Genomic DNA, 15,924 nt, shown 5'->3' on the forward strand with positions numbered 1-15,924 from the left:
ACGAAGCTATGCAGGAGTAATGTTCAGTCATAAAATGCCTAGCAAATTATGGACCAGGCAATAAGTCCAGCAGCTATCTCAATCAATCGTCAGTTATGGAAAGATCGGGTTCCAAAAGCCAGATCCCTTGTGATCAAGTCACAGAATATTCAAGAATCGGCAACAGGCCATGGGCCTATTTCTTCGTGCGACACTTCTATTCTATTCTATTCTATCACAGCATGTCTTCCATAAATTTGGTAACACAACTCAGTTGAACTCACTTGTGACTGTGACAAGCCTTGTAGATTCTCAGTCATGGTATACTTTTTTTTACAGATTTTTAGTGATTCCTGAGTATTGGCATTATATGAACAATTTTAATTTTTATAGTGATATAATTGTAATTTATTAGTCTAATAACTTTTATTTTAGTGTTTAAAACTGTAAAATCATTGATATTACTATTTATCCTGGCTATTTTAATGTAGAAAGTACATAATAACTGCATATTGGATCTGATTTGCCAAGTGGAAGATAAAATGAGTTTAAAAACATGTGTCAGTTTAAAGAATATATCTAGAATATTCTATATGTTGTTGCTACAATATTTCAGCTTGGCTGAAAACACCATAATCAGGTAAGACATTGGAATCAATGGTTAATTACCAATGCCCAGCCAGATCCTGGCCCAAGTAGTAATTTTTGACAAAGCATTGGTAGGATTAAAATAAACAAGCATAAGCAATAATTTCACAAGTCACTTTTAAGGGGAGCGTCTGGGACAAAATGAAAAATTTTGACTTTTTCAGTTTTATACTCGTCTTAAAGCTTACATTCTGACGCATCTAACGGTACCAAAACCATCTATGTATGTTGATTAATGCGTTCACAACACACCAGGGGTGGTTAGGGGTGGTGGAGTTCTTTAACATTTAAGATAGGCCAAAATTACCGGTAGCACACATAAATAGCTAGTCTGAACACGCTGTGCTTCAGTTATCTGCCTGCACTCATATGGGATAGTTCTTGTGCTGATGTAGCTGTTGTTCACACCATCCTTGACAGTTGACAGAAATTGAGCTCCAATATTGTCTAGTCTTGCAACCTTGCACCCTTCAATGTCTTTTTCAAGGCATGTGTGACTTTTTTGGGCCCTACTGAAAAGTTAACTTATTGTCACTGCAAACCTGTCTCCTAGAGTTTTGAAGCTACATCAATGAGACACATATCATTTGATGTGGAATAAAGATTTCTACACAATGATGTACGCGTTTTTCTGATTTCGTTAGAGTTTAGATTTTATTCTGCAAAAAGGGGGGTGGCAGGGGGTAAAATTGTAAAATTTCCAAAAAATGCCCCCACACCCACAAAAATGAGAATTTTCAAAAAACGCATACATCATTTTATAGATATGGTCTTTATACATTGAATGATATGTGTCTCGATGTTGTAGCTTGAAAATCCTAGGAGGAGATGTGATTTCTAAAGTACCCCCTTTTGGCCGTTTTCTAAGATTTTCACATTTTATTTCATTTTTTCAAAAAATTCACATGAAAAAAAGTCTTAAAATTCCATTTTACATACCTATGTATCCCAAATTTCAAATCGATCCATCCATAAATAACTGAGATAAAAATTTGCCCCAGACGCTCCCCTTAAAATCACAGGCAATACTATGCTTTTTTTCTTACTGTTTGTAAAATAATTTATTTTAAAGATTAGGTACCAGTCTTGCAATCCTGATGCTGAAGCAGCATATTTTGGTCTCTGAAAAACTAATTTTCCAACCATACTACTGATACTAGTGTAGATGATGAAAATTAATAAGAAATTTTTTTTCTTATAAATTAAAAAAAGTATGTAAGTTCTTTCACATGCAACACCTGTCTGACAATATTTAGGTCTCAGAAAAGTTAAGTTTTTAAAAAAAACAATTAAAAAAAAATGTCTAAAAGAAAACATGAAACATTTCTCAAGTCAAAGATCCTGAGAACCTTATCTTGTAATTGAAAAATATATACTTTGCAAGTAGTTTTTAAAGTTGCTTTGCATGAAATTATACCTAGGTACATCCTTTTGCTTTACTTTGCAAGCCATAGTTTTAGCTTTTTGGTCCTTTATGGACAGAAAAGCAAAAAATCTATCACTTTTTCTATCCTTATTGGATGGAATTTTGTCATTTTTGGACAGAAAAGCTGCAGCAACATTGTCAGAGCTGCATCAAGATTCCTGCTAGATGAGTTATTTTCTATTTGATAATTTCTAATAAACTACCTATATTACAACCTTACAACTTGCAAGATTTAAAATCTAAAAAAATATGTACCTTCAGAACCAAAATATTTAAAAAAAAAAAACAAGGATTCTTCTCATCACAAATATATAGACATGCTATGAGGGTTGGTTACTTTGTGAGTGCATGTTCATCTATAGTGTTGGCTAATCTTTGATTGCTTTTCCTCAATGTTCCTATTTAACTTTCAATTTAATTTATTTTTATACTTCTAAATGATATCAATTTTTAGCTAGTTAGGTATGCATTAATGTGCTTTATCTGCATGATAGGATGACAGGGTCAAAAGTGATAGTTTTTTGGATTTTATCCATGATGAAACAGATAAATGATTATTAATAAATTTCTATTTTCAGTGGCCTCTCACCAAGTGTCCTTGTCATCTCATTGGATGGTTTCAGCCAAAGTTATCTGCAGAAGTTTCATTTGCCTAATATCAAAAAAATTTTCCAGGATGGTAGCCATCCTAAAATTTTCCAGTAAGTGTTAAATTTATTTCATTTTAAGAGTGTTAAAATCTTTCCAATTCCTAATTCTATAGACCTATTTGTTCAATTCTTGGAATTTGAAATCACTCAAATGTTATTCATACAACATCTGCCAAACTGAAAGAAGCAAAATTAATAAATGCTAATGTTTTTCTCTATATTCCGTATTGTATGATATATTGAGAGTTATGCAGAGCTCTCAGATTTGTGAAGCATCTAAAGAATCTACTCAAAGTTTTTGGCATTCATTTATGAAACATTTTTTAATTAGCAGATCGTGTTCTCTTAGATAACATATTTGACATATACTCATAGCATCATCCATGTGGAATAAAATAGATCAGAAATGAGTGGAACAGGAATTAAGTAACAGGTTCTGCATGTGTGTCACATGATTAGATGCCAATGCATGGCTGACAGCAGCAGGATATTTGTTATTTATTCAATATATTTTTCCCGCCCTAGATCTTAGGAGAAAAGACATTACTTCTGATGTGATATTTTTAAAAATGCTTGAATTGATTATTTTGTAAAAATTATGCAGAGGTCATTTCTATCCAGATTTGTACTTTTATCTAGACCTCACGGCATGTTCTAATTGCTATCATCAAGAAATGTTAGGCATTTTTATTTTAACACTAAGTCCTGAAATCTTTTCTTGAATCTTTCATTTACTGCTGAAATTCCTGTCAATATTGCACCATTGTGGAATTTAAATTTTGTTTCATGTTCCATCCCTGCTATTATTCACTAGTATTTGTTACATGAAATTCCGTGATGCCAGTAAGAAATGCTTTTTATGTTCAGGAATCAGTACCCCACCAACACATTACCCAACCACTTCAGCATGGCCACAGGTTTGTATGTTGAGAGCCATGGTGTGGTTGGCAGTCCTTTATATGATGTCCAGCTTGATCAGATGCTAAATGGCACACATGAAGAACTCTACCTGCAAAATAAATTAGTTAAACCTATTTGGGTAAGTTTTTGCAATGATATTCTTGGCTGACTAAAATTTACTTCTTAACCCTATAATCTTGTGGGCTTGCGTTGAGTTACATCTTCTATGTCTGAGAGGTTTGGTTTTGATATTTGTAGTCATAATTGAGATCTTTTGCTGACTGGGTTGCTTGGAAGCTTCATATGATACGTACATCTGAAAACCTTAGTGTCAAATTTTGTCTGTCAGGTGTTTAAGAAATTTATAATATCTGTATGATTAGTAAAACTTCTTTTGTTCAGCAAAATCAAACTGAATTGAGCTTGTATATGTTCTAGTCTTATTGTTTAAAACTCATTTGAATTTTTAAATTTTTTTCTGTATGCTGTGTGTGTGATTGTTCTGTCTTCAATTTTCCTCACACTTCAGGTTGTAAATGAAGACCATGGTGGAGTTAGTGCTTGCCTGATGTGGCCAGGCTGTGGTATTGCCTACCACAACTCATCAGAAACTTACCATGTCCCTTTCAACTCGAGTGTGACATTCTTGGATCTCATAGACACGGCACTCACACTTCTCTCCCCTACAATGTTCCGCAAACTTGACCTCAAGAATCAAAAAACGAGAATTTCCAAGACCGCGCTAGTTGAATCAGGGCCACCAGATCATGTGAACTCGTCTGATGTAGGAGGCATCAGCAATGGAAATGTGCCTTCATCAACTGAAGTGCCAATTAACAGTGAAAAATATGTTAATTCGTCGACACCATCTGAGCCTGAAAAATCTAAAGCAAACTTGGCAATTCAATCTTTAGCTTCTAAAGATCAGAACAAAAGTAAACCTGCCAACCTTGTAATGTTATACTATTTCCAGCCTGATGCAATTGGTCACATGTATGGTACTGAGTCTGATGAACTCAAAGGAATTCTACAGCAGGTAACTATAATATCACTTTTCCTAGATTTATATCATTCTTTACAAGCTCTTCTCACGCTGGGCATTCTGTTCCTCAAATTTATGGTACACTTTTTGTAAAATGTGTTATATCTTGAGAATATTGGTAGCAAAACTTGATTTTGTTTGCATTTTTTTTTTGCTGCTCTACATAGGTAGTTTATGCTGCTTCTCAAACCTTTCTCTGTTCATATGTTTAAGAAAAAATGACACTTTCACGAGTGTCACTTTATCATTTTGTCCAATCTGCTTTGCTGATAAGCAGGTCCTTGAGCAGAGCAGTTCGTGCGTGTAGAACATTACACCCATAAAAATTAGTTTGTTTTTGTGATAAAAAATATAACCTACAGATTGATGAAGAAATTGGATACTTGATGGGCCAGATGAAAGCCTTACAGCTCACTGACCAAGTCAACCTGATCTTGCTGAGCGATCACGGCATGATCGACGTGCCTCCATCCAACGTGATCGACTTGAAGTCATTTGTTGATCCAAGTTATTATACCTCATCAGGCTCATCGCCACTCCTGCATATTTATACTCAGCCAGGTGATTGAGCGATACCTTGATTGATGAGAGTTATTCAGTTCCATGAAAATTCTTTATGAATAATTTTAAAATTTTCTTGTTTTCATTTTCCAGGAGTTCAATTGTTAAGGCTGATGAGCTTTTTGCAAATAAGGTTGATTATAATGGCTACCTTATTATAGTGAACAGGTCGAGGACCTAACGGTTTACTAATCAAGTGTCTTTGATATCATCATTGCCATATTAATAAAATGAGCTTTTCAAGATACCATGGAATAGTGGTGAACAAAAGCATGTATTATGTTAACCTCTTCAAGCATCATCCTGTACACAAAAAATATCTACAGGTGTTGATTCTTATTATTGTGTTCCAGGTAAATCATACACGGTTTTTGAGAAACTCCAAAATGCTTCTAAAAATAATGCCTTCAGTGTCATCATCAAAGAGAATATGCCAGAGAGTTTGCACTACAAGTGAGTTCAGTAAACTTTGAGGAAATAAACCTTTTTTGAGCAAGATTTGTCAAGCTTAGAAAATGTGGTTTTAGTTAATCTAAATTTGAAATTTCATAACTTAGCACTGCAGAAACAATAGATTCGGATTTTTTTGTCATTTTTTATTCAGATTTAAAAATGCATTATCAATTAAATGTGTCAATATTGTTGGTTTCAATATATATATATGTATATATACCTATATATATTATTATTGATAATAGTAATAATATTATTATTATATATTTATTACCATCGTTTATTGTACTGGATTTTAATGACAACATACAATCGAGGCTCATTAAGACAAACTTTCCTCACTATATTTAATAAGAATATTTCACACGGCTCCATGCTGATGTTTTCTTGCTGTGTTCTAAACACATTATTCTGCAGGCGGTGTTCATTAGCATTAAAATGCGCGTGAGTGGTGCAAATGATAACAGCTTATGCATATTGTACATATACAAATAATTGTCAATACGAGTATTTTTCCAGCATTTATAAGGGATTCCTGCTTTCCGTACTGAAAAAATCGCGTTTCAGAGTCAAGACCGTTCGGCTCTCACGGTTATGACCTCGCTGTTTGCCCTGAGATGGCTCCTCTGATGGTGGCTGTGGGTCCCTCGTTCAGAAGTAACTTGCTGGGTGAGTCCTGCCAATATTACCATTCTTTATTATGTCTAGCAAGCACATGTAAAACATTTTGAAATTCTTTCTATGTTTACTATTCTTCATTATGATAACGAATTTGCAATTATTGTAGATATCTATGTGATGTCATAATGTACAATATTACAATGCTTTGTTATGTCTAGTTATGAGGAGGTGGTTGTTAGAAAACTTTTGGTGTAAACCTGTTTCCCAGTTACCAATTGTATAAAACTAATCATTATTCAGTTCCAAGCCCACAGGTTTCCTAAAAAACAATTGATAAAAATATGTACTTTTCAGTTCCAAGCCCACCGGTTTCCTAAGAACCAATTGTATAATAATATGTACTTTTCAGTTCCAAGCTGCAGCAATGTTGACATCTTCCCGCTGCTGTGCACGCTGCTGTCTCTGCCAACGCCCCACAACAATGGCTCCCTGGAGTCGCTGGAGCTCATGCTGCGCACGCCCCCCACGCTCTACCTCCTCTACAGGACCTTCCTTGTGCTGGGTCTGTGCTCCCCGAGTGTTCTCATGCAATACTCTCATGCCATAAAAACTGAATATTATTCAAATTATTACCTAATAATATATTGGTTCTTTTTAAATAATTAATGAATCTAGTTCAGCATTTGCGTGTGTTTTGTTCTGCCCATGTGTTCATCATAGATTCACTACAATCATGAACCTTGATAATGTGTCGTGATTAGGCATCTTACATAAAATCATATAATTTGCCATGATGTTCCAGAATAAAGCATATTAAACCTTTGATTTGCACTTCAAATGGGCCTCTAAATAACGTCTTTTGCTGGGATCGTAGCTGGGCTGATAGCTGATGTTGCTGTTTACTGGAATAAGCTTTTATGATTAACAGAACATGTAAAAGTCTAATTATATGGTGGTCAACTTATGCTGTTTTGTGCTGAATGAATGTATAAATTAAGTAGTAATTATGCGCAATTAATAATATTAATCAAGAAGTAATTCGGTATTTGGTATTAATTATATTTGGTTGGCAGTGTGCGTGGTAGGACTGATGCTGCTGGGCATAGGGCTGTACTGCAAGCTCCGGCAACCGCGTGTACAGCACCACAGGCTGCGCACCGACCCCCAGTCCCTCATCGGGGGGTCTGACCACAGGTTGGTCCTGAATTATCCCTAAGATGTTCTTATAGGAATTATTCAAGTTAGTCTTACAGTGTCATTTAGCGCTACAATAAATTTGGTTTACTACCATTTGATTAATATATTTCTCTGCATGCGTGTTGTTTGCAGCTGAAAACAGCTCATTAAAGCCAGTCGTTTATGGTCTCTTTGTTATTTAACTAATTTTATCCCTTTAGACTTTTCAGGAGGTAAGAATTTATTTTATATCCATTTCATTAATTACACGTTACGATTTCTTATTTTCATACTAATTTTTTCAGAAGTTTAATAATAAAACTTCTTTATCACTTTTCAATAAAGCTTGTATCCAAAAATGAAATCATGGCGGATATCAATTTATTTCGATAAATCATATTGCAGATTCTTTGTTTTTTTCTTGCTTCATTTGTCGTGGAAATTTTGTCATAGTTTATTTTCTGGAATGTAAAGAAATTTTCATTTAAGCTGAATATTTGCAGGCCCGCCGTGGCGCGGTACTCGCGCCCCAGCGCCATCATGCTGTCCGAGGACGAGCTCGAGGAGGAGGAGAAACTCTTGTCCAGCGCTGACGTCTGGGAAGTGTGAAGGGGTGGAGGAGTGTTATAACGGAGGGAGGAGTGTGGAGGGATGGAAGAGTGGGATAGCGGAGGGAGGAGTGAGGAGTGGAAAGGCTGAGTGAGAAGTGCTATGGGAGTATGAAGGCAAAGCGAGGGAGGTTGAGGTAATGTGCAGGCGAAGAGAGAAAGACTGGGGAAATATGGAGGAAAAGTTAGGAAGTGTTGAGTAAGAAAAACAAGTTCAGTGTTGGGGCGCCTAGCTAAAACAGTGCGTTCGAGTTGCTCACACTTGCTGACCCAAGCTTGTTTTGACTCCTGGAAGGAACCTCGCCTGTCTGGTACCAATTTCCTAGCAAAGTTGACACCGAAACCTCATAGTTATTGTGATGGAAAGTATTGTTACGCCTTCAATTGAGTATTATTGAATTTGTATCACTTGATTATTTTTGCTGTGTGCTTTGTATTCTAATGCAGGCATTTAACTGAGCAAATGCTTGATCAAGTCATTTATTGCTGTATTTCATTTGCTAATAAGGTATGTTTATTGTTCCTATTGGCGCCACTTTTTAGGTATTTTGGCTTGGCGCTCCTAATTTGTTCGTTTACGTATAACGTTTGTTAGAGAAATGATGAGTAATGAAGGTATAACATTTTTATATATATAACTCAGCCTAATTTCTGATTGTTTAATGAAAAATAATTTTGCCGATTCCGATATGGCTAATTAGAGGCAGGAACCGTAATGGCTTAAGTGCAACTTTAACTCTCTACCATCGACGCTGCTTCTGGCCATTTTTCATTGTTCCACTGCAGCCATAATTTATATCTTGATCTGTGCGTTCTTGTATTGATTCTTCTCATTTAATGAGGTAGCAGCGTTCCATATGCTCCTCGATGCTTTCTTTTATATGGCAGGCAATACTGGAATACAGACGACATGCATTTATGATTACATCAACGATGTTCTTTTTTCAGCTCTGTTGCGAAAATGTATTCTAAGCTGCTGTATGAAGTCTGGGCATTACCGTGTGATGCCGTGTTTGGGCGGCCCCGTGTGATGCCGTGTTTTGGTTCGCCCCATGCGATGCCGTGTCATAGCATCACAGTGTTATGCCGTGTTCCGGGCATTACCGTGTGATCCTATGAACAAGCGAGCACCCGTTCTTTTCCCTTATTATTTAGCTTGATATGAATGTTTGCAATTCTCTAGCACGTTGTTTTCCAGATTTTTTAATGAAAGAAATAGTTTGTAATTTTCAATTAGAAATTAAGAGTTACCGCCTTGCTACTGGTCTCTTGCTGGTCCACGATGGCTTTAGCGGTGTATGCCACCGATAATGTTGATCAGTGCCAGTTGATACTATATTCCTTTTGCCAGTTTGTGCCAGTTGACAATTGACATAAAGTGAACGAAATGTGCGGTCGTTCACGGCGGTTGTGATCACTAGTCTTCCTACGCATTCCTTGCGCACGAATTGTTAACTCGTGCTAGAATAAGGCATAAAATTCTCATGTCTTTGTTGACCCGTGATATGATGAGCTGGATAATATATATGCTTATGTTAGTTTGATTTAAATGCGCTATTAAATGCTTCTGCTTTTTGTGACTAGCGCGCTGTAAAATTGGCCTGAAATGCATTTGCATTTTTTGACGCCTTTTCGGATGGGCCATTAATTTATCAATGTGTTATTTGTTCATTTAAAGCGGAAATTAATAGGCGTCCAGCGCTGGTAGTTGGCGGTTACCACGAGCCATGTTCCTGTTAGAAGTTCGCGCTCAAATAAAGGAGCGAAGTCTTGCCACCACAATACTCTGGCTAGTCCCGCTCACACAGCAAGCTTTTCTTATGGTCAACAATTATGAAGTTGATAGAAGTTTCATTTTATTCAGTAGAATCTTTTCCGTACTGAGGCTACACTGCCAGTTTGCGGGGCCTTTTCGATAATCTGACTTAGTCTTAAATTTTATTGACATAACGTTTAGCGCGAGCCGATTTTCTTGATTAATATCCATATGTTGGGTTACTTATACGCAGTTTCCTATTGGTACAAAACTATGAGCATTCCAACACTAGTCATTGATGTCAGGTGAACCGTTGTTTTCTTGGTACAAAACTATGAGCATTCCAACACTAGTCATTGATGTCAAGTGAACAGTTGTCTTCTTGGTACAAAACTATGAGCATTCCAACACTAGTCATTAATGTCAGGTGAACCGTTATCTTCTTGGTACAAAACTATGAGCATTCCAACACTAGTCATTGATGTCATGTAAACCTCTAACTTCGCCGACAGTTTTTAAACTATTAATATAGCTTGTTTTGACTTGATTCTATCTACTCTCTGAGTTAGTTTTGGGTTCTGGATTGTTCAATCTCACTGTGTGTGTTTGTGTTTTGTTTACTATTCGAAGTGTTGTTTTTTTAATTTAATTCTGCTTTATGCGTTTCATTTCAACTGTGTGCTTTCTGCTAAGTTATTTATCTTATGTGCTGTTCCTTCTCACTATTTTTAGCTCAATGTTGCTGTGTCCTATTTTAAGTTGTGCTTTAATCTCACGAAGATTCAGGTGCATCGAAACAAACGCCATAGTCTAGTCATTTCGTGTCCTTGGTTCTCATACAGACAATAATACGAGAGTAGTAAGAACTTGTGACCACACTCAACGTTTCTCTCCTTCATATGAAGTTATCAATAACTTTAATTTCAATTATACCGATTGGCGCTGGATTATTGAAGCCATAAGTATTTTCGAGCAGGTGGTCCGTATGTGTGGACTTATCATTTGCTGGATTCGCAATGTTACTATGATGTTGCCTCTAATCTTAGCAAATGGATGATTAATTATTCCCTAGTTATCACCATTGATAAAGGTTGAAAAATTCATCGATTAGTTTTTTGAGAGGTTCAATATAATCATCACATAACAATGATAACATATACCTTAAAATAAAGTGTTTGCAACGTGTGTGCCATGCTCAGTAGTGACGAACAAGAGATTATGACTTTTTATTTTCCAATATTATTTAAGACACTGTTACATCTGAATAAAATTCTGTATGAAACCTAATATTGTACTAGGTAATTCTAAAAAAATGTGCTCGAACCTAAGAAAATTTTTCCATCAGGGCTTTAAACCACGGTTTTATGAACCGAGCTTTTGTTCGCTTCTGTGCCTTTCTGCCGTCGGCCATGGAGCTGACAAGACGTTTATATTTTTTTGTAATACAGTCAATCTTATTTTCGTTTGTTTTAATGCGCCTCGTTCTTACTTACGTTCGCAAAGAAAGTTTTTACAGTAATTGTTAAAAGCATAACTACGACCCAAAAATCATTCCTAATTTAATCACAAGTGCTATAGGGTTACGTGTTCCTTGATTACATGGCGCCCCGCTGTAAAATTTGAGGTATCTGAATGAGGGCTTCAGTTTTAGGGTTAATTTGTTGTCTATGCTGTAGTTGTGGGGTTAATTTGTTGTTATTGCGTAGGCAGGATTCCTTGCATTTTCTTGTCGCAATCGAGCGAAGGCCGACGTCCCATGTAAGCGACCTGTTCGCACGGCCGTCTTCGTGGCTGTTACGGTTCGCTCGTCCCTTCTTATTTCTTCGCGTCTTGTGACGAAGGAATGAGAAAGTCGCGATGTCAACGCTGCTCCTTTTTGCTGGCTTTAGCGGCTTGGCCACTTGAGTGTTTCCGCCCCATATTGGTGAGTATTGATTTGGAAAAATTGTTGATAATCTCGACCTTCTGGTCTCGATGCTAGTCGCATTGTTCATGGCACTGGTACTCTTGTTTCTAACTCAAAATAACATCAAACTTGCTGCAACTGATCAGCAAGATTCCCTCCGTCGCACATCTGTTTCTTGATCTTTACGCTTCGAGAGGATCTTTTCAAGCTGAGCCACCACCGTTGCCAGCGATTCCTTGATGAGCCGTGATTCCTTCTTGCTGTCGTCCGCCTCTCGGATAAGAAGCTCGAGACCGCAGTGCACAGCCTCGATGCCTCTGGCTGTGTCTTTTTCTTGGCTTCCATGGCCGTATTGCGTTGCTTGGCTAATGGATCTAAAATTTGCGAAAGCTGTGCGCCGCCAAGTCCTGTGGTTCCGATAGGTTGCAACTCTACGGATAGATTCAAGGAGATCATGGGAGAGTTTGAATCCATTAACGTTTTTTGGAGACACCGATAACACGCCTCCGTAATGTGAAGGTAATAACAGAATTCGATCTCTCACCATGACGAGCATTCCGCTTGGCAAAGCCATCGATAGCCAACGGCTGAAGAAAATGTTCTCGAGTGACGCAATGAGTTGAGTTTGTCGAACTAGTCGATCCAGTCCTGCGGACTGTTGCAGACCCTGTATGTCTGAAACCGCCAAGCCGACGAGCAAGTTCATCAGAATTACAGTTCCGAATATGAGGAACATAGCGAAAATTACGTGGGCTGTTCCGGGGTAAAGGATTTGTTCACTTTTGAAGAAGCGTTCATCGTACTCGAGCTCTCCCGTCATCATCACGATGGTTTGTAGAAGTCTCAATAGAATATTTTTGAAGGGGTCGTGATTGTGGAACAACACCCCAAAACTAAGGGAAAACGCGTTGATAAAACACATGTAAGCCAACAGAAACTTGCCCAAATTTTTGGTTCCTTGAGCAAACATCTGAATGTACAGCCCGAATAGAGGGAACCTTCCTATTAACAGTAGCAGCTCAATCCAAGTGAAGAGAATCAAGTAGGCAGCCGCGTGGTACTCCCAGTCGCTCCGTGTTTCCGCGTAATATCCTGAAATAGTCAGGCTGTACGTGAATATGATGATTGGCCAAACAAGAAAATTGTCCAGAGTTGATAAGTAAGTTCTTGGCGAGTCTAGAAGCTGGACTAACTCTTTTGTTGTCAGTGCTGCCGTCATGATCCAGATGACGACCGTGAGGATCTCTTTTACCACCATTAAGCATTTGGCAATTTCCTCCGTGGTTGTCTGCCCAACACGGAAGTTCACTATGAACAGCATGCGCGTGGCCGTCAAGTTCGATGAATTCAAAGACGCTGCTGGATGTTGTGACGGCGCGTTCATCGGGACCTCTACCTTGGGTTGATGTGTTGTAGGATATGCAGTGGGGATAGGATCTACTCTTGCTTCATGAGACAAACTCGGGCACATGGGCTGTGAAGTGAAAGATTGCAACGTGTATAATGTGATTGCCAAGGTCAAAATTGTGTAAAATATTATGTTAATTATGAAGAACATCCTCACTCGCTGCCATTTGAGCTGCAGAAAGCTCTCACATAGAGGGTGTTTAAGTAGCAGCCTTTGGCCTTCGTTCATGAAGCACGTGAGTAGCCGACACTCAGGTTCCCGTCCTTTGGCTCCTCGAAACACACTGAAGTCCAGCTGCGTCTGTTGAGCAAGTGAGAGGTTATTACTTGACGGAAGAGTCTTGTATAATTTCATTCAATGTTAGCGGTACTGTGGTCGATGTAAAAATATCGTTTTCTAGAAATAATCTGTTGTCTATCTAAAATTTCGGTGCTTTATACTTTATAGCAAGATCTATCCAAATGTTTCTTCATTTGCGATAAATTTGTTGTAGTTAAATAGTTACCTGAGTTTCGGGATCGCGATGGGGATCCCTGTCGTCGTGGTCTATGGCTGCATCGAGGACTTCTTGCAGGTGGTAGAGGCCCGTGGGTGTTTTCCTGAGGATGATGTTGAGAGCTGATAGCCCTCCTTTTGTTTTAGCAGATACATCGCCTCCCTTTTTAAGAAACATTTGAACACAATAAGAAGATTCGTTCAAAGCTGCTAAGTGAAGAGGAGTGTAACCAGCAAAATCTGCAGCGTTCGGGTCTGCATTCGCTTGTATTAGCAGTTCAAGACATTCGTAGCATCTGGAACCCTTAAAAATCCCGGCGTGAAGCGGTGTTTTTCCGTCCTGATCTCTGGCGTTAGGGTCAGCTTTGTGCCTCAAAAGCTCCTGCACGGTATCGGCTGATTGAGATCGCGCACCAAGATGCAGCGGGGTTTGTCCTCGGGAGTTCGTTTGTTTCGGATCTGCGCCAGCATCAAGTAAGCGCTTCACAATCCGTACATTTCCCTCTTGCGCAGCTATATGAAGGGCGGCCATCTTGGTAATACCACGCGATGCTCGTACGTCAGCCCCAGCTTCTAATAATACTGCCACTAATTCCTCGTAGCCTTCACCGACGGCCACGTGAAGAGGTGTTTCACTGTAGAGAGTCGAAGGGTTCGGTACGGCCGAAGATTCCAGTAGGAGCTTAACACACTCAATGCTACGCGCTCGCACTGCATAGTGTAAAGCAACTTCCTTCCCTGTATTGAGTCCCGTGTTGACGTCTGCATCGGCATTAATCAACTCCCTTAGTGTCTCAATGCGACCTACTCTAGCGGCGAGCATCATAGGAGTTACTTCCTTCTTGTTGTCCCATATCGATGGGCCGGTCACTTGAGCCCCAGCATTGACGAGCTTAACGATACTTTGCGCATCACCGTTTTCTGCTGCCAAATGCAACGCACTGAACCCTTCTGCGTCAGCAGCATCTGGGTTAGCCCCAAGTTTTAGAAAATAAGATATGAGCTCAACATCATACACGCATGCCCACAATAGACAAACATCAAGCACCACACGCGAGCGACGAGTGCGAAGAAGACTTGCTAGTTCGTTTCGTTTGTTCGTCGACAACAACTCGAGCGATTCAAAAGTCTGGCCTTTAGATGAAAGTTTGTCTCTCAGTGCTCGAAGTCTCCTTTCTCTGGTTAACTTCGCATGATCTTTCCCATTGCTCGCACTTGAACACGCCTGATGACCCATTTCGCAGGCCAAGTCCTCATGCTCCGAACTTTCAGACGAGATTGAGGAGCACGACGCGGCCAACCATTGCGTCCTCCTGCGACTAGCGGCGTTGCTAAGCCGACGATTACGAGAATATCTAGATATCAAATAAAAGAAAATAAGATGATTAAATGTGCGTCAAGAATTGTGACCTTGAAAATTATATCTATTAATAAAATAATGCCTCTTTTGCCATTCATCTACATGGTGCACACGGCGTTGAATAAAGTTTAAGAGTTTTTGTTTAATTTGCATTGATGATGCCCTACAGAGTAAAAATCATTGAGGTTTTCTTTCTGTCGGCGCATCGTATAACGTTGATTCAAATATGTTTGAATAACGTCAATTTGTTCTTGACACTTTCAATGGATATCCTACACCGAAAAGTAATGAACCTGCGTTGGCTATTGCCTTTTTACCTTCCAGCCTCCGACACGCTAATTATAAATAAATTCTTACTTTGAAACTCTTCGCATGGATTGAGGCTCAGTCGATGCCTTCTTCGCTCCTGTCGACCGATCGGGTTGGTTCACTGGTCCGTTCTGCGACGCATGGGATGTTGGCTTACTGTTGACCGACGATAGTACTTTGTCCAAGTCTGGCCACCTTCAACAAAAAAAAAAAAAAAAAACAGCATTCAATCTTTTTTACAGCATTGCTCACATATGTTGCTCAACAGTTGCATTCAATTTTCTGAATAATCTATTGAGCGAGTGCGCAAGTCTTCCATACCTTCGATTTTGATCGCAGACCTCGAAAAGTTCTAATCGAGTCACTGCGTCCTGGGAACATCTTATTCAAGCTTGTACAATTCATTGTATTTTTACAGTTTCATGCAGAATAATTACACATCATTTGGTCACCTGATTAATTTAGGATGTCGTTCTTGTTGTACCCACTGCCGGATGCGAACGCTCCTTCGACTGTCAGCGGACCGTTGTTGTAAGGGCGATTGCAACGGCGGCGATCTTTGGGCCAGCGAATTTTTACTCTCGTTATCGTTGAGGTCTGGATGCTCCCCCCAAGAATAGGGTGTG

General features: G+C 38.8%; 2 protein-coding genes across 2 annotated transcripts; one reads left to right on the plus strand and one right to left on the minus strand.

Moving 5' to 3' along the window:
• Positions 1–423: 423 nt before the first annotated feature.
• LOC108681409 (bis(5'-adenosyl)-triphosphatase enpp4) lies at positions 424–11,279 on the plus strand. Its single transcript, XM_018170432.2, has 11 exons — positions 424–619; positions 2,632–2,754; positions 3,571–3,742; positions 4,133–4,639; positions 5,008–5,206; positions 5,560–5,659; positions 6,091–6,110; positions 6,227–6,328; positions 6,690–6,842; positions 7,354–7,474; positions 7,960–11,279. Exons 1-11 carry the CDS (start codon positions 522–524, stop codon positions 8,063–8,065), a joined length of 1,701 nt encoding a protein of 566 aa, XP_018025921.2. The 5' UTR covers positions 424–521; the 3' UTR covers positions 8,066–11,279.
• Positions 10,942–15,504, minus strand: LOC108681416 (transient receptor potential channel pyrexia). Its single transcript, XM_018170438.2, has 3 exons — positions 15,347–15,504; positions 13,640–14,984; positions 10,942–13,434 (listed from the first exon to the last, which is right to left on the minus strand). The coding sequence occupies exons 1-3, from the start codon at positions 15,361–15,363 to the stop codon at positions 11,869–11,871; spliced, it is 2,928 nt and encodes a 975-aa protein (XP_018025927.1). The 5' UTR covers positions 15,364–15,504; the 3' UTR covers positions 10,942–11,868.
• Positions 15,505–15,924: the final 420 nt, after the last annotated feature.

Source organism: Hyalella azteca, unplaced genomic scaffold (genome assembly GCF_000764305.2).
Source record: "Hyalella azteca isolate HAZT.00-mixed unplaced genomic scaffold, Hazt_2.0.2 contig3778, whole genome shotgun sequence".
NCBI lineage: Eukaryota > Metazoa > Arthropoda > Malacostraca > Amphipoda > Hyalellidae > Hyalella > Hyalella azteca.

Excerpts from the sequence above, each read along its gene's own strand:
- LOC108681409 (XM_018170432.2), top strand. The coding sequence starts at position 522 with ATGAGTTTAAAAACATGTGTCAGTTTAAAGAATATATCTAGAATATTC. Across the intron at positions 6,843-7,353 it reads CAGGACCTTCCTTGTGCTGG|TGTGCGTGGTAGGACTGATG; the intron begins GTCTGTGCTCCC and ends TTTGGTTGGCAG. Across the intron at positions 7,475-7,959 it reads ATCGGGGGGTCTGACCACAG|GCCCGCCGTGGCGCGGTACT; the intron begins GTTGGTCCTGAA and ends GAATATTTGCAG.
- LOC108681416 (XM_018170438.2), bottom strand. Across the intron at positions 13,435-13,639 it reads ATCGCGATCCCGAAACTCAG|ACGCAGCTGGACTTCAGTGT; the intron begins GTAACTATTTAA and ends CTTGCTCAACAG.